Source organism: Mesoplodon densirostris, chromosome 8 (assembly GCF_025265405.1).
Source record: "Mesoplodon densirostris isolate mMesDen1 chromosome 8, mMesDen1 primary haplotype, whole genome shotgun sequence".
NCBI lineage: Eukaryota > Metazoa > Chordata > Mammalia > Artiodactyla > Ziphiidae > Mesoplodon > Mesoplodon densirostris.
The window spans coordinates 96,619,702-96,639,623 of record NC_082668.1 but is presented as its reverse complement, the minus strand read 5'-3'; the positions used below and the strand labels follow the sequence as shown (position 1 = coordinate 96,639,623).

Here is a 19,922-nt window from a genome sequence, read left to right as displayed (position 1 = left end):
TGAATATGGGGCTCAAATGGAAGGGCTTGAGATGGATTTTTATCCCTCTTCTTATCTAATTTGTGATTATGTAGATATCTCTGTCTCCTTGTGAATCTTTGTCATCTTTTCATTTCACATTTGTCTGTTTTAATTTGTATTTCAATATTCTTTGTAAATTGCAATACCACCCATAGTATGGCATACCATGAACTAAAATGTACATTTTTTAAAGTGCCTGAGGTACAAAAGAAAACTGTTACCGAAGAGAAAATTCACGTTGCTGTTTCCAAAAAGATTGAGCCTCCACCTAAAGGTATTAGTGATTTATTCTAAGTTTAAAATCTTTCAAAAGTTCCAAAGTAAATATCTGAATATGTTAATATTAAATAATAAACTTAGTCACAGTCCACAGACCTATAGCCACTATGTGCAAATGACATCATAGGGAGATGAGAAGACCATGAGGAGGGTTTTGGAGAGAGGAATGACAATTCCTGGAGGCTCTGTTCCCTGCTTCATGGAGCTTACAATCTAGTGGCCAGCTGTTTAGAAAAAGAAATAGTGTCCTGGGGGCTTCCCTGGTGGCGCAGTGGTTAAGCATCCGCCTGCCAGTGCAGAGGACACGGGTTCAAGCCCTGGTCCGGGAAGATCCCACATGCCGTGGAGCAACTAAGCCCGTGCGCCACAACTACTGAGCCTGCGCTCTAGAGCCTGCGAGCCACAACTACTGAAGCCCATGCACCTAGAGCCCGTGCTCCGCAACAGGAGAAGCCACCGCAATGAGAAGCCCGCGCACCGCAACGAAGAGTAGCCCCCGCTCGCTGCAACTAGAGAAAGCCTGTGCACAGCAATGAAGACCCAACACGGCCAAAAATTAATTAATTAATTAATTAAATCTATTAAGAAAAGAAATACAGTGTCCTGGAGCCAGCTCATACCCACTCACCAGAGCTGATGGTTAAATTTTCAGGAATTTTGCTACCCAGCATTTAACGCCTCCATGATTAAAAGTTAAATTATATAAAATTAAATAAGTTATATTTAAAACTATGGCAATAAATGCTCAAAACTCATTACTATTTTCCTATTTTACTATTATCTATGTTTCTGAGGTTATGTTGATGGCCTCTGTGTTGTGGAAATAGTGGATAATTAGGCGCTACTTCTCATCCCTTCCCAACTCCGAGACAATGACATCATCATTGGTAGCCAGGATGCACGTATTTGCACCACCACAGAGGCTGGAACTTGGAAACTGGCAGTGGCTACAAATTAGGGCTCCCCTCCCTCCACCGACCCTCTCCTACACCCAGTCAAATTGTTAAGCATTTAGGATACAAAAATTATTTAAGATAATTGAATGCAGTTGTTCTAATGCTGCAGCTTTATAAAAGTAAAGTTTCTAAAACTGGTGTCTGAGGAACAGACACTGGCACCTCTGAGGAAGGGGTGCTCCTACCTGTTTCTAGGAAAGTGGAGGTTCCTTCAGTTAAAAATGAGTAACAGGGGCTTCCCTGGTGGCGCAGTGGTTGAGAGTCCGCCTGCCGATGCAGGGAAAATGGGTTCGTGCCCTGGTCTGGGAGGATCCCACATGCCGCGGAGCGGCTGGGCCCGTGAGCCATGGCCGCTGGGCCTGTGCATCCGGAGCCTGTGCTCCGCAACGGGAGAGGCCGCAACAGTGAGAGGCCCACATACCGCGCAAAAAAAAAAAAAAAAAGAGTAACAGTCACATTTTCTAATTAGCCACTAGTTCATTGCCCTTAATCCTTGATTAACACGTAATTTTCTTGCATTCAATTGGTATAAAACCAGAATGTCTACTCTTTAAGTCTTGCAACAACATATGCCTTGTCAAAATGCACAATTTCTCAAAATCGACCCTTTTTTTTTTTTAAGTCCCTGAGCCACCCAAGAAACCAGTCTCAGAGGAAGTAGTCCCTGTTCCCCACCTTCCTAAAAAGGTGGAACCCCTACCAGCCAAAGGTAGAATCATATTTTTGAAAAACATTTCTTAATGTCTATCTTCTTGTACCTTTTTCTATTGGCTCTGTGTGTTAATGAGATAGTATCTGTAAACTATTTGTAATATATTTTAATTCTGTGTATGTTGATTTCATTAACTTGTGGTAATATGTTACACAAATGTCAATAATACTTTAGACTCCAGACCATGCTGATAGGGTCTTTGTCCACTTCGTGTAATATATGTAATGTCTGTATGGTTTTGATGTATTTAGCGTGTATTTTCATCACAAGTTACATGCTTGATATTAAATTACTTCTTAAATTCTTACACTCTTACTGAGGATTTATGCTTTAATGTAATCTTAAATGTCTCACAAGGAGGCTAGAGTTCTCAATTGTTTCAACAATGGTGTCTTTAAAGTTCCTGAAGTTCCCAAGAAACCTGTGCCAGAGGAGAAAAAGCCAGTTCCTGTGCCTAAGAAGGAACCTGCCGCTCCCCCCAAAGGTACACCAGAACTGATCACAGGCTGACCCTTTGCCCCAAATGCCAGTGCTTTGTTTTATACAGTCTTCGTACTTACTCTGCTGTCTACTTTGTGTCTTTTACATGCCCCTTGTGTTTTTCATTTATTTGTCAGCTTCGGGGGCTACACTCGACATACATTATTTGTGATACTGAACATTAAAAAAAGTTACTTTTAAAAAGTAACTATATCAAACTGCTGTCTTAAATTTTTAATATCTTCCCTCTCCTAGAGAAAGAAGAAATATTTATGAAACTAATTTTCTACAGGGCACGTTTCTAGGAAAAACTCTTTCAGCCCTCAACTATGTGACTTTTTCTTAATAAGAAAAAAAAACTTTCATGAGTTATGACAAGATACAAAGACTAACAGGAGGGTGTTTGGCAGAACTGAATGGTAATGGGGTAAAGATGTACACAGTGCTTCTGGGAACTGCCACTCTTCTGAAAAGTCAATAATGCCTACCCTTAAATAGTTGGAAACATCAACTTTTGGCATTTACTTTCACCATGTTTCTTGAGATATTAACTGAACATTGACATTTGCCATAAATGTTGCAATTATCTAATTAGTGAGTCAAGGGACCTTTCATATAGCGATGTTTGGATTCAAATGTGCTAATTCTTGCTTTAATTTTTTGGATTTGGTTGGTTTTGGGGGTTGTAGTGATAAAAGACACTACTTTATAGAGGCAATGAAGTAACAAACTGCACACATCTGGTCAGTTATAGAGAGATCCAGTATCATCCAGCTTAGGAGAAAGCAGGCTCATACATTTTAAGAAGTGTTCTCTTTTGCCTGATTTCTCAGTGTTTCCATTTTCTTCCTTAATCAAATCTGCTTCTCTCTTTCTCAAACTCTTGGCTGTTTCAGAATTCTGGGTCTTTTTCTTCTATTCTTTTTTTTAAATTGAAGTACAATTGTTGCACAATATTATATAACTTACAGGTGTACAATATAGTGATTCACAATTTTTAAAGGTTATACTCCATTTATAGTTATTATAGAATATTGGCTGTATTCTGTTGTACAATATATCCTTGTAGCTTATTTTATACCTAACAGTTTGTACCTCTTAATCCCCTACTGCTCCTCCCTACTTACCTCTCCCCACTGGTAACCACTAACTTGTTCTCTATATCTGTGAGTATGCTTCTTTTTTGTTATGTTCACTAGTTTGTTGTATTTTTTAGATTCTACATGTAAGTGATATTATACAGTACTTGTCACTCTCTGACTTATTTCACTTAGCCTAATACCCTCCAAGTCCATCCATGTATTTGCAAATGGCAGCACTTCATTCTTCTTTATGGCTGAGTAGTATTCCATTGTAAATATATACCACATCTTCTTTATTCATTTGTCTGTTGATGGACACTTAGGTTGCTTCTATATCTTGGCAATTGTAAATAATGCTGCTATAAACACTGTGGTGCATGTATCTTTTCAAATCAGAGTTTTTATTTCTTTAGGGTCTTTTTTTTAACCAAATGATTTTTAAGAATGATTTCTGATTATCTAATCATTAAAATATAATGATTATATGAAAATAAAATATGATTATAATAAAAAGGTTATATTACTAAAACCAGTACTAATACCAAAGCCTCTTGGTCACTCCTGGAGGAGACTCAGAGGCATGTCTCATTTATACATGAAAATAAATACACTTAGTAACATGTATGTATAAACATCCCATGTATACATAACATAATATATACATGTATGAATGTGTATCTGTATAACTACATCAAGATATTGCAAATGCAAGTGTAGAGGTGCAGATGTTCAAAAAAATTGCCAGTATCTTATTTAAAATGGAAAAAATTACTACTGATAATGCATGCTGTTAGAACTACACCAGCCACTTAAAAATTCAACATCATCAACACTTAAAATAGGTAAATTAAACCCATTGTAAACCTTCTTTGGGTCATAGACCCTATTGAAAACTATGGAGCCTTTTAGAGAAAAGCACATATATACATACCCACAAAATTTTGCACACAGAACTCCCCAAAGTCACTGACACACAGATGTCATACTGAGAGGGCTACCCTAGCTAAAGAGTGTTTCCTGAGTTTTATAGATGCTACAGGTGCACCAAAAAAGAAAAAAACATTCGGAAGAGAAATAGAAAAATAATAATAATGATATAGATGAAACCATTCTAATGACATCTTAGTCTAAGATAGTCTTAGATAAAGTATACCCATTGTTATTATGGATTCCATTTCTCAATACAAAGAGTAAAGGGATTTTTCTATATACTATATCCACACTCTATATTGTTTATATAATTACTGAGTAATTTGGTATTTTTATTGGAGTATAATTGCTTTACAATGTTGGACTAATTTGTTTTTATCAAAAGCATACCAATATATAAAGAAAGAATGAATTCTGTGCACATCCTTCTGTGTATATAATTCGTTTTTAATCTCCTAAATGCCTCTGTAACATTACTTGGGACATTTACCACATGTGACCTTTAGAAAACTATAGTTTAATTTTGTGCATTATTTTGCTGATGCATAGAAAACCTATAACATTAGTAAACTACGTAAAGATTTGTGTGTGTGTGCCTATATCCATTCATAAAAGTGACATATGGCTGAACTAACGTTCTATTTTAAAAACTTTAAGTCCCAGAGGTGCTCAGGAAACCTGTCCCTGAAGAGAAGATACCTGTCCCTGAAGAAAAGATTTCTGTTCCTGTTGCAAAGAAAAAGGAAGCTCCACCAGCTAAAGGTACAATGACTTGTTTAGTAAGGAAGCCCGTTTTTAGGTCTTGAGTATAAAACATTTTTGTGATTAATTATCTAATTTAGTTTGTTTCACTCAAAATGAATGTTTTATGGTGTAAGAATTCAACAAAAGTGTCTGTCCACCTGCCTACTTTCTTACAAAATATCTGTCCATTAGCTGCTTTGGAAAATATAAAGTTAACTCTCAAAATTAATGTCTTTTCAAGTTCCTGAAGTACAGAAGAGGGTTGTCGCAGAAGAAAAAATAACCATCGTCACTGAAAGGGAGGAATCTCCACCACCAGCAGGTAACCTCATCCCATTTCCACAAAATAACCTTGTCTTCCCTTCAAGCTTCTTTAATTGCATATCTTCTTTAATGGGCCTGCAAGTTCTATGTTGCTCATTTACTTTGCCTTTCTGAGTATTTTTAAATCAAATACTATCCTTTAAGTGCCAGAAATACCAAAGAAGAAAGTTCCTGAAGAAAAAAGACCTGTTCCTTGGAAAGAGGAAGAAGTTCCACCACCAAAAGGTATTGTCTCTCCATCTTTCCAAGAACTGTCTTTATAATATTATGTTCCTAGGCAAACAATGATTTTGTTAGTCTTGTGGTATATGTGCATCGTGAGTGTGTGTCTGTGTTTTGTGATGGTCTTCAATGAGATAACACTGAAGTTCTAAAAGCGCACAATGTTTTTAAAGTGCCCGCTCTGCCTAAGAAACCTGTCCCTGAGGAGAAAGTTCCCGTGCCAGTTCCTGCTGCTAAGAAAGCCCCTCCTCCCCGAGGTAGGATTTGTCTCAAGCCTCTGACAAAAATCTTTTAGCTGGTGGATTCTTTCTCCTATCTGGTGTCTTCTTGTACCGACCCTTTGTCTCTCTTGGATAGAATTTTTGTGTGTATATACTCGTGATACGTTATGTAATTTGCTAGTGAAAGTGGTGTACTGTGCAAATCTTCCCCAAACTTCAGGGAGAGAAAATTGTTAAGGTTCTTGGTTTCTAAGCTTCAACTTTAATCCTTTCTTAAAGCTGAAGTTTCTAAGAAAACTGTCGTAGAGGAAAAAAGATTTGTTGGTGAAGAAAAACCATCCGTTGCAGTTCCTCAAAGAGTGGAGGTCGTGCGGCACGAAGGTATATAATCAGAAGTGAGGGGAGAAATGAGTTTGCGTGTGTTTCCTCCAAGTCTTTTCTTCTTACCACATAGTTTACTTTAGAAGTTGTTCTTATCAGTGTCTGTTGTAGCCTCTGAGACTGAATGTTTTGTGTCTGCATTGGTCCTGAGTCATTCTAAGAGGGTGAGTGGGGTGCTGAACATGTGGTAATTGTGAAAGTGGCCTCATTTGGGCATAATCTGAATATTCTTCTCAGTCTTGTGCTGTACTGTCCCCTCATCTGAACTCAGCTCTCTCCTTCTTGTAATGAAGAAGCACTGTGAAACCACCCCCTAAGCAGAAGAAGAACATTACCCATCTATAGGGAACTCATGGTTATAATCAGTACTTCAATGGGCTGTTCAGGCTGAATTTAAAGTAAATCTTATCTTTTAAAGTATCCACAGAGGAGGAATGGAGTTATTCAGAAGAAGAGGAAAGAATATATGTTTCAGTTTATAGAGAAGAGGAAAGAGAGGAGGAGGAGGAGGAAGTGGAGGTTACAGAATATGAAGGTAAATAATGCAGATAAGCTAGTGGTGAGCTGGCATCTTGATAAGCTGTTTTCCTTCACAGATTATTTATCAGATTAATGAAAGTGACACAAATTCAGGGAACGTCTACTTGTCTTATTTGATGTATCTTTTGATCAAAACACAAGACTCAGGAGCATTAATTAAACATCCAAAGTATTCCTTGTCCATTCCCTCTAACTTGGCTCTGTAGGAAACAAGTCTTCATATTTATAGGTAACTAATGGTGCAAGTATCTCCATACACATTTATCCTTTCAGTAGATGGGACTTGGTTTCAGTATGGTGGACTGCCATAATCTTCACCTTGGTAGTCTAATGTCTAAAACATGGGTAACAAATAGCAGTGTTGATAGCACAACTCACTAATGTGTCCTGACTCACAGATTTTAAATGAATAAGAAATTATATACATTATTACATTCCAGAAGTCAAGGCCAGGTTTGAGAGTGAAGCACTCAACACATAGGGCTTTCCAATATTCCATGTATGGAGAAAACAGTCGTGCAATATCTTTCATTAGATCAATTTGTTATTCAGATGTTCACATACCTATAAAGCTAGTTCTCTATAGCTTAGGATTGAACAGCGAGCTTTATTTCAATGTTGGGATACCCTTTAAATGAATTAAGACACCCCTAGGTTTACTGCTGAAGTTCAGCATTCTGGCTGAAGCTATATATCTGAAAGAACTTTAATAAGAAAGTTTTAATGTAGCTCTGCTTTAAAGATTAATCCATAAGTTTCTCAGTAAATTAACTGTCTTCCCAATGAAAAGATGAATAGAATTGTACAGGCAGATGCCCTTGAGTGTATCTCTGGCTAATAAAAGGGGCCCTGCCTCTTCTCCACTTGGAAGAAAAGTCCATGTGAAATCCAGATGTGCAGTCTTAATGGAATGGCTTAGAACAGAGCAAGACTTGACTCCCTAGAGGAAGCCCACCAGTTCTGTTGTGCTTCCTGGGAAAGGCCAAGATGCGCATAAGTCAGGAATCTGATGGATTCAAAGAGGGTCCTATCCCTTCTAGAAATGTTTGGGAAACCATAACATGTACACAAGGAAAGTTCTCATTGCATGAATATAATTTCAGTTTTTTATACATTATAAATTTCTTTTAGTACTATAGACTCTGATTAAAAGGAAAGACATTTTATGATATTCTTATGTTTCCATTAAGCCCAAAGATTTAGGGAAAAGATGGGTAGCCTGTTAAGTTTACTCCTAGTGTTTGTAACTAGATCTTTGTATTCTATAATTCATCTTATACACATAGACTCAAAAATCATAGGAAGGCTCTTTCCTTGTCCACCATAGCTACTCTCGCAAAACCTGGGGGAAAAGTCTTGTTTCCAAGTCCTCAGTAGGTTTTTCGTATGTAATACAGGTTTTTTCTTTCTTATGGACCTACTTATGATTCCTCAAGTATATTTTTGAAACTTGTCTTCAAATTCCTGTGTTCTTGTTAACTTAGCCGCTAGGATTGTTTTTACGTCTTGCACTTGTCCTGTTCTTCCTGTGAATACAAGCACTGTTATCTTTATGTTATACTTAAAATTAAATTACTGAAACTTATTTTCTATGCTCTTTATTAAGGCATATGCTTTGATTAAAATCTTCTTCTTCGGGTATTTTAAATGAGAACAATCAGGGAGTTGGAAAGTGTTAAACTTTTACTATTTTACTTACTTTTTGACATAATAAAGTACAGCTAAAATTAAACATGAAAAACACTACAACCTATCTTCTTTGAAATTGATATCTTTAAAGTGATGGAAGAGCCTGAGGAATATGTTGTAGAAGAAGAGCTGCACTTTATTTCTGAGAAAGTGGACGCTGAACCAGCCGAAGGTAGACCAACTCTTAGATTAATTCTAGCCCCATGTGTGTTTGGCTTGTCCCATTCTTAATGTCCTCTTGTAGTTAATTTTTTGTCTGTTTTGAAAATGTTGATAAATATCATGTGTAATAAAAATATTCCTTAAATTTTTATTAAAAAGAAATCTTGAAATTTCCACAAATGTATTTTATAATCTTTTCAAGTGCCTGAGAAGAAAATTGTACCAAAACCGAAAACTCTTGCTAAAATAGAGGAGCCTCCACCAGCTAAAGGTACAATTCTCTCTCGAAGAAATGGGATACGATTTGTCTTAATAGCTATACTAATGCCTTTAGTTTGAATAACTGCCTCAGTTTTGTCAGCATATATGTGTAAACATTTTTACTGACTATAGACATTAATGTTTGTGTAAGTGTGTGATCTTTTCATAAAGTGAGTTCTTTGCCCCAACATTACACTTCTCCTGTAATGCAAACTAATATTCTTAAACCTAATATTTCTAAAGTTCCTGAAGTACCTAAGAAAATTGTGCCAGAAAAGAAAATTCCTGCTGCAGTTCCCAAAAAGGAAAAGGTGCCACCAGCCAAAGGTATATTGGGCTTTCCTTTATTCTTGAATAATGCCTGTCTTTTTAAATCTTAAATTGATACATTCTTCAAATTTTTATGACATCAACAAGAAAATCAGTGTGGCTATGTTTAGTGTTTTTCACATTTGTATGTCTGACCGTGTTGTGCAATGTCTTTTAAGTGCCAGAAGAGCCAAAGAAACCAGTTCCTGAAAAAAGGGCTCCCCCCAAAGTGGCTCAGATAGAAGAACCTCCTCCCACCAAAGGTAAACAAAACCCCCCAGCACAACAACTAGAAACATGTCTTGTCTTTCTCATCCTCTCACTGCTGTCCTTGGGTCACCCCTTCTGTATGGAGGTTATTGGTGTATGTTGGCCGCAAGGATATATTATTGCCTTGTCTATGGTGGACTATTACTTGTTGTGAAGTTCATTTGTGTGTACCTTGTAAAATTGTTATACTCTAAAATCACAATACTTTCTGGCTAATACATTTTTTAAAATTCCACTTTAAGTAATATAACTCCATAATACTAAAATTATCTTTCAAGTGACTGAGAGGCACATGCAAATTGCCCAGGAAGAAAAAGTTCACGTTGCTGTAACTAAAAAAGTGAAGCCTCCAAGACCAAGAGGTACATGGGGCCTTTCAATACACAGAATAATGTACCTACCCTATTCTCTTTACCAACTACACTAGTTATGGATGTTGGTTTTTTGTTGTCATTGTTATAGTTGTTTTATGTTTGAAATTGTGAAAATATCAAGTCTTTTATGTTTGAGTTACTGCTATACAACTACCTTTTTGTTGTTTGAATGAGGAAAACAGTTCTTTAAAGTGAAATCTGTCTTTAAAGTGCCTGAGGAACCCAAGAGAGCTGTTCCAGAAGAAAAAGTTCCAAAACTCAAGCCTAGAAAAGAGGAGGAGCCACCAGTAAAAGGTATACCAACTTTTCCAAAAATCAAAATAAGCTTTCAGGTATCAAAATAAGCTTATAGGTATAATTAATCTAGTGGAATTGGGATCCTTAGAGAAAATAATTTAAATATGTATACAAAGTAAGTAATATGCATATGCTATTCCATATCATCTCAAAACTAAATATTTCTGATACCAGAAAATATTGTCTCTTCTTCTCAAAAAAAAACAAAAACAAAAGTGAAACTCCATACAAACATGTAGATACTTTCCCTTAAAACGTATTTATCTTCTAATGTGTCTTTGTCTATAACTAAACTCCTTTGCAGAAATGCTTGTTTTGTGTGGCAACCTTTGATGAAATTAAAATTTTTTAAACCCTCAATTTTCTACATTGTGCCAGTAGAGCTTATGAAAACACCTTAGAATTAAAGTGAAGAAACTATTCATGTGATGCAACCTTCTGTCTAATGCTTGTTTGATAGTCATTGTTTATACTGTCTAGTTGTCTTTTTTTCTTTTATAAATATTACTTGATTTCTTAAAGTCATTCAATGTCTTTTAAGTATTAAGTAGCTTAGAAAAAAGTATATATATATATATATATATATATATATATATATATATATATATATTAGAACATGTTTATTTCCAAGTCTATTAATTTTTCTTACCACTTAAATGAAAACTTTAAACAATGAGCATGGTTATGGTCATCTTTGTCCTCTTTGTCCTTGGATTGTGCATACACAAGTTCTCTTAACACGTTATTCTGAATCTTGCAATTCACTTTTAATAATTACTCTTTTTAAAGTGACTGAACTCAGGAAAGGAGCTGTTAAAGAACAAAAGGTATCCATTGAAGTTCCAAAAAGAGAACCTCCAGCAGCTAAAGGTATATTGTGCTTTGACTAAATAATAAAATGAAGCATGAACCTACACAGCTCTTTGCCTGTTAGTTTCTAATTTGACTCTCATTCTTTATTGGCTTATTGTTGCCTAAAGGCAGGGAATCTAACATTTGAAATTATAAATAGCAAATGTACACTCTGTAATACCTTGGCCAACAAAGGACAGTCAGGGTCTCCCATAACCAGTGCATGAGACCATCACAAAGGAATGAGATCACAGCACATTGTCACTATGGTCCCTAAATGGGCTTCAAGTAAAATGCACCTGTTGTCAATATTATTCCAGAAGTAACTGTAACAGCAGAGAAAGAACGGGCTTACACCCAGGAAGAAGAAACTGTTTCAACACAATGGGAAGAGGAATATGAAGAATATGATTATAAAGAATTTGAGGAGTATGAACCAACAGAAGAATATGATCAATATGAAGAGTATGAGGAACATGAATTCGAACATTATGAAGAGTATAAAGAACATGAAGAATATGTCACAGGTATGAGCAGAACTGCAAACCTGGAACCACATTAAATGTGAGCAAAATCCATAGAACAGGATAAAATTTTGAATGCCCAAAGAAATTTGGAAAGAACTTTGTTTTGTTTGGCAAATTCAGAATTTATTTTTCTTGGATAACTTCTAGGAAAAAAAACTCTATAAATCGTAAAGTTACTGTTAGTGTTTGGTTCTGGGCATAATCTATTTCCTCTCCTTTTTGCTTATAAGAAAATGTCATTACGTTTCTTTCTCCAAAAGGTCAAGAGTCTATCTTCAAGCGCCCTTGATCATTCTAATACATGACCCAAAATTTCTCAACATATCTCATCCTGAAGCTTGTTATTATCAAACATAATAGGCTATTGAGAAAACACCCTACCCTCGGGTTCCCATCATCAAAACTTCACAAAGACTGCTTCAAAAGTAAACACAGAGAAAGCCAACACAAGCCATTGTGTTTTATCTTTGTGAAGCTCAAATCTGTAGGAATAAGTTTCTATTGGAATTTCAAAATGAAGCAATATTATTTCACTTATTCTATTTTTGATGTTTCACCGCCTAACTTTGAGAATGTTCTATGTAGTTTTACAAATAGAATTAAAAAACAATATTATATGGGGAGGAGTTTAACCATGATTTTGTCTACCTGAAGTGAAATGATAATATAATACGTAAAAGGGAGTCACAATTACCTAACTGAAGTAAATAGCAATAAAAACTTTTTTAGGTCTTTTATACCTTATTCTACTTGGATCTCTGATTCTCACTCACCTCTAGAGGCTATGTCTATGCTGTAGATAAGATATGTTATTTTAGTTCTTCATATCCATTGAAGAAATATCATTTTTTTATATTCTAACAAAAATGTCTAACATTAAATACCCTGTATATATTTTTAAAGAACCTGAGAAGCCCATCCCAGTAAAGCCTGTCCAGGAAGAACCGGTTCCCACAAAACCAAAGATCCCACCAGCTAAAGGTAGAGTGAGAAAAATATTATCAATCATGAGACCTGTGGTGCCTACACGTCTGTCCAACTATAAATCCATGTTGAAGTGGCAGTGTACCAATCGTGTGTGTGTTTGGGGTCATTATGTTGTACATCATATTTCTTATTTTTTTCTTCTTACTACTCTTAAGAAATTTGGTTCAGGTTTTTAAATCTGTTAATATTGATGTCTTAAAGTGCCGAAGAAAGTGGTTCCTGAAGAAAAAGTACCAGTTCCCATTCCTAAGAAACTCAAACCTCCACCACCCAAAGGTACATGGCAGCGTAATAACTACCAAAAACATCTTTTTTACTTATGTTCTATAAACGTGTCTTACTACCTTGTCTGATGTTCTTTGTCTTTACTGAATATATTGTTTGGTGCTGATTCTTACATTTCTTGGCGTTTCATGTATTTTTATTTACATGATGTTCGTGTGGTTGGTTCTAATGGTCTTTAATAATTAATATCTTTAAAGTGCCTGAAGAAGCAAAGAAAGTTGTTGAGGAAAAAATACACATTTCAATTACCAAACGTGAAAAAGAGCAGGTGACTGAACCAGCTGATAAAGGTATAATTTCCTTCCTCGATTGTGGTCTTTTATAATGTCTCTTTTAAAACTAAAGCAGCTGTGTTTTGCTTTTTTTTTTTCTTCACTGTTTTGTGTCTTTTATATTAATCGTTAGGTGGATGTTGGATGTAAAAATCTGTAAATACAGGATAAAAAGATAATGTTATCTTAAAAGGAAAAGTTATTTCAAAATATACCCATAGCTTCTTATACAGTGGCTGTGTCCTAACACATGGCTACAATACATATAAAATAGAATGTTTGGATTTAAAATCAGTGACCATTTGGCACATTCCTGACTTATCTAAATTGATGTGATGATATAACAATATTCACCACAGTTTAATACCTGTTTATTGATCCTAAAGTCATTTTGAAGTTTGAAAAAAAGAGTTAACTCAATGTCTAACCATTTTTCCCTGCTTTTTACTAAGTATTAAGTAACTTCACTGCAATTTCAGAAAGTATACTTATCCAGAAGTAAATTTAGCTTCTCAGTAAAGGATGTTTCATACAAGCAGAGATACCTGAACACTAAACATCACTTCACACTTGGTCTCTGCTACCTCAGACCTCCCTGAGTACTTTTGTATGTTTTTATTCCAGTAAGGTTCAGAATCCTTTCCATGGAGAATCTGAAGTTTCTTATAAATGAACAATCACATATCTCTTATATGAGAGGCACTTGCAGCATTACTGTATTTCCTTAAAATACAATAAAGCAAGCATTCGCTGGGTTCCCTGTTTCTGACAATAAAATTTCCTTATACTTAATGTTTTAAGAGCCCATGAAGCCCAAGAGGGTTGTCACAGAAGAAAGAGTACCTGTTCCTAAAAAAGAAGTAGCAGCACCTGTTAGAGGTACCTATATTCACTCTTTTTAATGTGTTGTTTGTCTCTTTTGGTATGAAATTCATGTTCAGTTCTATGTGTAAAGTTCTTCTGTGGGAAAGATAAAGCCTATTCCTTCTTCTATTACAAATGGCTATGTTCCTAACGTGTCTTAATCTTATTGAATAATTGGAAAATATCCAATGTAAATATAATATCTTTAAAGTGCCTGAAGTACCTAAAAGACAACCAGAAGAGATTGCCTTTGAAGAGGAAGCTGTAACCCAAGTAGAGGAATATTTTGAAGAAGAAGAGTACATTCATGAAAAAGAAGAACTCATAACTGAAGAAGAAGAGGAGCTCATAACTGAAGAAGTGGTACCAGTGGTACCCGTCAAAGGTAGATTGTATCTCCTGCCAAGGGATAAGCAGCAGCATCTTTTGTATCCAATTTGGTCAGATTCTGGGGTTTATTAGCACTGATGACCAATTCTGCTTATTTTAGAAAAAGACACTTTTAGATGCTGAAATATGATTTCTGTAGTTGCTTTTCACATTTTATATCTTTTCTGCAACATTTCCAAAATTCTTCATAATATCTTTAAAGTGCCTGAGGTACCCAAGAAACCTGTTCCAGAAGAGAAGAAACCTGTTCCTGTTCCCAAAAAGAAGGAAGCCCCACCAGCAAAAGGTACACCACCACTCTTATCATGAGCATATAAAAGACTTCCTCTGCATATAAATAGCTAATTATCTTGAGTTCAGAACCTTGTGTGTGTTACTGTCTATTCTTTGAAACTGTCCTGTTGTTTGTTAACTATCCTTTGTGTGGATGTGTTGTTACTGGTAGTAAGAACTTATCAATAAACAATGTCTTTAAAGTGCCTGAGATTCCTAAGAAGCCAGAGGAGAAAGTTCCTGTGCCCATTCCTAAGAAAGAGAAGGCTCCACCAGCTAAAGGTACATCTCTTTGTAATCCATCAGTGGAATAGTGTAATAAGTTACCCATGTATTGATAGTATAACTTGGTGAGCCTTATCAGTTCTTTCCCCATGATGATATTAACAATATTAATGCCAAGACAAGCTGGTTACTGGAGCAGTTTATTGTGTATTCATCTCTGAATTTTACCATCAAAGCATGCTGGTGCTTCATGCTTGGTTCCTCCTCTTTAGTGGAAAGTTCTTAGAGTAAAGTAAATTCTAACTGTAATACCAAAATGGACAAAATCATCATTTACCAGACATTGTGTGTTGTCTTTATCAGTCTATGTTTTTTCAGTGTTTTTTAATCTTAATTTTTGTGCATTTTCTGGCCTTTGTTTTGTGGCTGTTATAATTATTATTTTCATTCTTAAAGTGAAATTGTTAGAATGTCTTTGATGCTTCAATAAGGCCTAAAATTGCTAGATTCTTCTCTATGGGTGAAAAATTTGACACTAACCCTATTTGATATCTTTAAAGTTCCTGAAGTACCCAAGAAACCTGTACCAGAGGAGAAAGTGCCAGTACCGGTTCCTAAAAAGGTGGAAGCTCCACCTGCCAAAGGTACATGAACTTGCAATGTCATAAAATTTTTTAAATTTCAACTTTGCATATGAGTAAAAAATTAAATGGTTCAATTACGTGCTCTTTGGGGATGCAACGCTTTAGTATTCCTTTATGGAAAAGAAAAGATTTTATTTTAAAGGTAAAATGCTTCTTGAAGTAACTTGGTCATACTCTTATGACCTTAATCTTTTTGAAACTACGCTTAGACTCAAAATTTTAGGTTGTATAAAATGTTTCTCTAAATCATTTCTTTAAAGTGCCAGAAGTGCCCAAGAAACCTGTGCCTGAGAAGAAGGTGCTGGTTCCTGCTCCTAAGAAAGTAGAGGCTCCATCTGCAAAAGGTACGTCACTTCATCATTTAAAGTCCATGGGAAAAAACCTTACATTTACATATATTCACATACAAATTCCCTTATAACATTACATGTTTTAAACAATTGTCTATCTTGTTAGAAATATAAAAGTCAGATATTTCATGATTCCTTTTTATGTCTATTGCTCTAAGACATGTAAAAGAACACATTCTTAAAGACAAATAATATCTTTAAAGTGCCAGTGGTGCCCAAGAAGGTCATCACCGAAGAAAAGGAGCCAACACCTGTTCTGAAAAAAGTGGAAGCTCCATCACCCAAAGGTACATTAATCACGAACAAAACCAAGGCAAAAAAGGAAAACTAACTGGCATTATACAGCCTCACTAATTATAATTACTTATGTTGGTGACAGTTGATGCTTTATGATCACAGAATATTTGCTTTTCATGTTGTCCCACTGTTTTGAATATTGTACATAAAAGTGATGCTTGTCCAATTGAACAAATATCTTTAAAGTGCCAAAGAAACGTGAGCCAGTTCCAGTTCCTGTAGCTCTACTTCGGGAAGAGAAAGTTGTATTTGAAGAAGAAATTGTTCTTGAAGAGGAAGTTCTACTTGAGGAAGAGGAAGTTCCACCAGTGGAAGAGGAATTTCCACCTGAGGAAGAGGAATTTCCACCAGAGGAAGAGGAATTTCCACCAGAGGAAGAGGAAGTTCCACCAGAGGAAGAGGAAATTCTATCAGAGGAAGAGGAAGTTGCTCCTGAAGAAGAGGAAATTCCTCCTGGGGAGGAAGAATTTGTACCTGAAGAAGTTCTTCCAGAAATTAAACCTAAGGTGCCAGTACCTGCACGAGGTATAGCAGTTCTTCTTGAAGTCATCAGGCCTCTTTTGTGTTGAATTCTGCCTTTCCATCTTTTTGTTCATCTCTAATTTTATCTATGTTGCTTTACTCTCTATGTCTTCTATCATCTAAATCTTAGAAAACGTTCCAGACATGTGTGCTCTTATTGTTTTTTGTCTGTCTTGTGTGTCTATTTATTGTAAATCGTCTGAATGTCTTTTCAAATTTCATGATATGAAATGTTATTTAGTTGTTTGTGGCCTTATTCTTATGTGTCTTTTTGTTACATATACAGTGCTGTACATGTGATTTTTAATGTCTTAAAAATGAATGTTTTTAAGTGCCTGAAGTGCCAAAGAAACCTGTACCAGAGAAGAAAGTCCCTGTTCCAGCTCCTAAAAAAGTGGAACCTCCACCACCCAAAGGTACACCTCCCCAAAGTGAATACACATTCTTCATCCATACGTTCACCAGAAAAAATTATAGCTGAACTGGGATTTAGGAAAATTTATGTTTATAAACTAGATTAGTCACATTAATTTCTAAAAAAGTTCAGGAACACTGATATCCACTTTTTATTGGCTGCAAAGCAGTATTCAAGAGCAAAGATGGAAGGAAGTATTGTCCCAAAACTGCCCCAAAACTTCTACCCAATTCCCTATAATTTTATTAAACATAATAATTTTCATATAGATATTTTACAAGGCTAAATTATCTACACAAAAAATACCTGAAAAATATGATGAACAAATCTTCCTAAATGTCATCCTTCAACCATGTATATTAAGTGCCTTTATAACATCAGGATGAAAAGGTAAAAGAAGGAGTAATGTATTTATGAAAGCATTGCATAATAGCTTATGTCTTCTGATACATACATACAAATGGTAGCCCAGCAGGTTTTGATTTTAGCCTTGAATTTGTATCTTGCTGTGTTAGCCTGAGCAAGTCCTTTAACTGATCTGAGCCTAAAGTTCCTCTCCTATAAAATGGGGATACTAATGTCAGTTCTAGTGGGCTCAGATATTATTGTGAGGATAAAATAAAGTAAGGTATATAAAAGTACTCTATCACTGAGTGAATAGTATCCAGATTTATCATATTCAATCAGTTCATAGTACAGGACATAATATATTTATGCCTTAAAGCTCAATAATACTTACTGCAAAAGTTTATGACATCACTACTTAAAATAAGCATGACCTCTCCACTAGGTTAAATAGTCTTATAAGCAGTGAAACAGTAAAGCCGATCCTTTATTGGATTTTAGGAATTCAGAAATATTTTTTAGATAATGATTTAATTAATTTCTAGTGAAATTTAAGTGGATGAAATGACAGCATCTGTCCTCTGGTATTCAAATAGGTTGCTGATCCCTTCCTCCACAAAACCTAATTATATCGTCACACTTGGGCTCCTGACTTGCATTAGGTCCCTACCCTGAGCAACTGTTGCATGTTGGTCTTTCTCTGTGGACTTCCTGTGTTCTCTCTTTTTTGTCCCTTACAATAAATTCTTATCATGGAATGATGTCTTTAAAGTGCCTGAGGTTAAGAAGAAAGTGCCAGAGAAGAAAGTGATCACTCCCAAGAAAGAGGAGGCTCCTCCTGCCACAGGTACTGCTATTTCCAAGCGAATTAGACACTGCTGTTTCTTTCTTCACCTATAAAAGCCAAAATGTCCCATTTCCCAGTATTTGTTAACATAACTTACATTATCATGGTGTCCATTGTCTTTGTGTTTGTGAAATGAACTTACAAAATAAAATAATGTCTTGAAAGTGCCCGTGGTGCCTAAGAAGCCTGAACCAGAAAAGAAGGTGCCTCCTCCTGGTCTTAAGAAAGCAGTGGCTCCTCCTGCGAAAGGTACATCACTCCCAACAGGGGTGTGTTTGCTGCCCCGATGTTGAACTGTGATGCTCTTCACTTAGGGATGTTCCATATAGACGTTTGCATTGTGTGGTCTGTGTATAGTCATTAGTTGGGACTCTGCTGCACCCGTGTTTGTGCTGTGTCAGTTCTTCCACTTTGTGTTTGTGTATTTTATGTTGATTTGTCTATGTATGTTGTTCCTACAAAATAAAAATACTAAACTTGTATATCTTTAAAGAGCCTGAAGTACCTAAGAAACCAGTCCCTGAAGTATCCATTGCTCTCCCTAAAAAAGTAGAGGGTCCAGGGGCTTCCCTGGTGGCGCAGTGGTTGAGAATCTGCCTGCCGATGCAGGGGACACGGGTTCAGGCCCTGGTCTGGGAAGATCCCACATGCCACGGAGCAACTGGGCCCGTGAGCCACAACTACTGAGCCTGCGCATCTGGAGCCTGTGCTCCGCAACAAGAGAGGCCGCGACAGTGAAAGGCCCGCGCACCGCGATGAAGAGTGGCCCCCACTTGCCACAGCCAAAAATAAATAAATTAATTTTTAAAAAAAAGTAGAGGCTCCAGCAGTAAAAGATAGAATGTCTCTTTAATGGACCCTTTATCTGAAACCACAAACCTCTTATTTTTGTCTCATTAACTGATGCTATGAAATGTCAATGTTTCATCTGGTGCATGTGCATTCTGTTAACTGTCTTGTGCTGAAAAATGGGGAACTTGGTCTTTATGTACTCCTCTTGGTTCTTGCATTTTAAGCGCCTAAAACAATCAATATCTTTTAAGTTCCTGAGGTGCCTAAGAAAGCGGAAGAAAGACGAATCATTGTCCCTAAAGAAGAGGAAGTTCCACCAGTTGAAGGTAGATGACTTTCTAAGAAAATAGCGTTTTCAAAAGCATCATTGTCTTATTTTTGTCTAATATTTTCAGGAGGTAAATGCACATTTCACTCCAGAAAATAAATGTATTCACACTGTAAAAGCAATTATTCTTTACATAGTAGAAACTGGATAGGCAAACTAAAACCGATCGAATCTCTCTTCTTACATGCTTAGGCTGTTTGTTTCCTTGTTTGTTTTATTTGTTTGTTTGTTTTACTTTAATGAGAATCTTTGAAGGGAAACCGTATTTGCCATGGGAAATTTTTCTTCAGGTGACTTGGTGGGCAGTTGTGGGATTAGCTTCTCCAGGAGGAGTTCCAGTTAAGCCTAAGTAACTGGTGCAGGAAATCTGACTTCTACCCCTAAGTGAATGTTTGACTTCAAAAAAATCCACCTCCATTAAAAATAATAATAATTTAAACTAAATTCTTTCTG

The 19,922-nt window shown here is 36.1% G+C and overlaps 1 protein-coding gene across 5 annotated transcripts in view; it reads left to right on the top strand.

The window, feature by feature from the left end:
• The window catches only part of TTN (titin), a 283,231-nt gene that overhangs the window by 118,128 nt on the left and 145,181 nt on the right, over positions 1 to 19,922 (top strand). For 2 of the 5 annotated variants that reach the window (XM_060105900.1, XM_060105899.1), the window contains 30 exons: positions 215 to 295; positions 1,879 to 1,965; positions 2,369 to 2,452; positions 5,118 to 5,222; positions 5,446 to 5,526; positions 5,673 to 5,753; positions 5,924 to 6,007; positions 6,251 to 6,352; positions 6,771 to 6,887; positions 8,673 to 8,753; positions 8,946 to 9,014; positions 9,248 to 9,331; positions 9,493 to 9,576; positions 9,862 to 9,945; positions 10,168 to 10,251; positions 11,044 to 11,124; positions 11,427 to 11,633; positions 12,537 to 12,614; positions 12,822 to 12,896; positions 13,103 to 13,195; positions 13,979 to 14,056; positions 14,253 to 14,426; positions 14,634 to 14,717; positions 14,909 to 14,986; positions 15,490 to 15,573; positions 15,834 to 15,917; positions 16,127 to 16,210; positions 16,407 to 16,745; positions 18,275 to 18,349; positions 19,393 to 19,467. The exons of the other annotated variants lie outside the window; for them this stretch is intronic. In XM_060105900.1, coding sequence (XP_059961883.1) covers positions 215 to 295; positions 1,879 to 1,965; positions 2,369 to 2,452; positions 5,118 to 5,222; positions 5,446 to 5,526; positions 5,673 to 5,753; positions 5,924 to 6,007; positions 6,251 to 6,352; positions 6,771 to 6,887; positions 8,673 to 8,753; positions 8,946 to 9,014; positions 9,248 to 9,331; positions 9,493 to 9,576; positions 9,862 to 9,945; positions 10,168 to 10,251; positions 11,044 to 11,124; positions 11,427 to 11,633; positions 12,537 to 12,614; positions 12,822 to 12,896; positions 13,103 to 13,195; positions 13,979 to 14,056; positions 14,253 to 14,426; positions 14,634 to 14,717; positions 14,909 to 14,986; positions 15,490 to 15,573; positions 15,834 to 15,917; positions 16,127 to 16,210; positions 16,407 to 16,745; positions 18,275 to 18,349; positions 19,393 to 19,467 — 2,997 coding nt within the window. The remainder of the gene's footprint in view (positions 1 to 214; positions 296 to 1,878; positions 1,966 to 2,368; positions 2,453 to 5,117; positions 5,223 to 5,445; positions 5,527 to 5,672; positions 5,754 to 5,923; positions 6,008 to 6,250; positions 6,353 to 6,770; positions 6,888 to 8,672; positions 8,754 to 8,945; positions 9,015 to 9,247; positions 9,332 to 9,492; positions 9,577 to 9,861; positions 9,946 to 10,167; positions 10,252 to 11,043; positions 11,125 to 11,426; positions 11,634 to 12,536; positions 12,615 to 12,821; positions 12,897 to 13,102; positions 13,196 to 13,978; positions 14,057 to 14,252; positions 14,427 to 14,633; positions 14,718 to 14,908; positions 14,987 to 15,489; positions 15,574 to 15,833; positions 15,918 to 16,126; positions 16,211 to 16,406; positions 16,746 to 18,274; positions 18,350 to 19,392; positions 19,468 to 19,922) is intronic. 5 annotated transcript variants of the gene reach the window in all.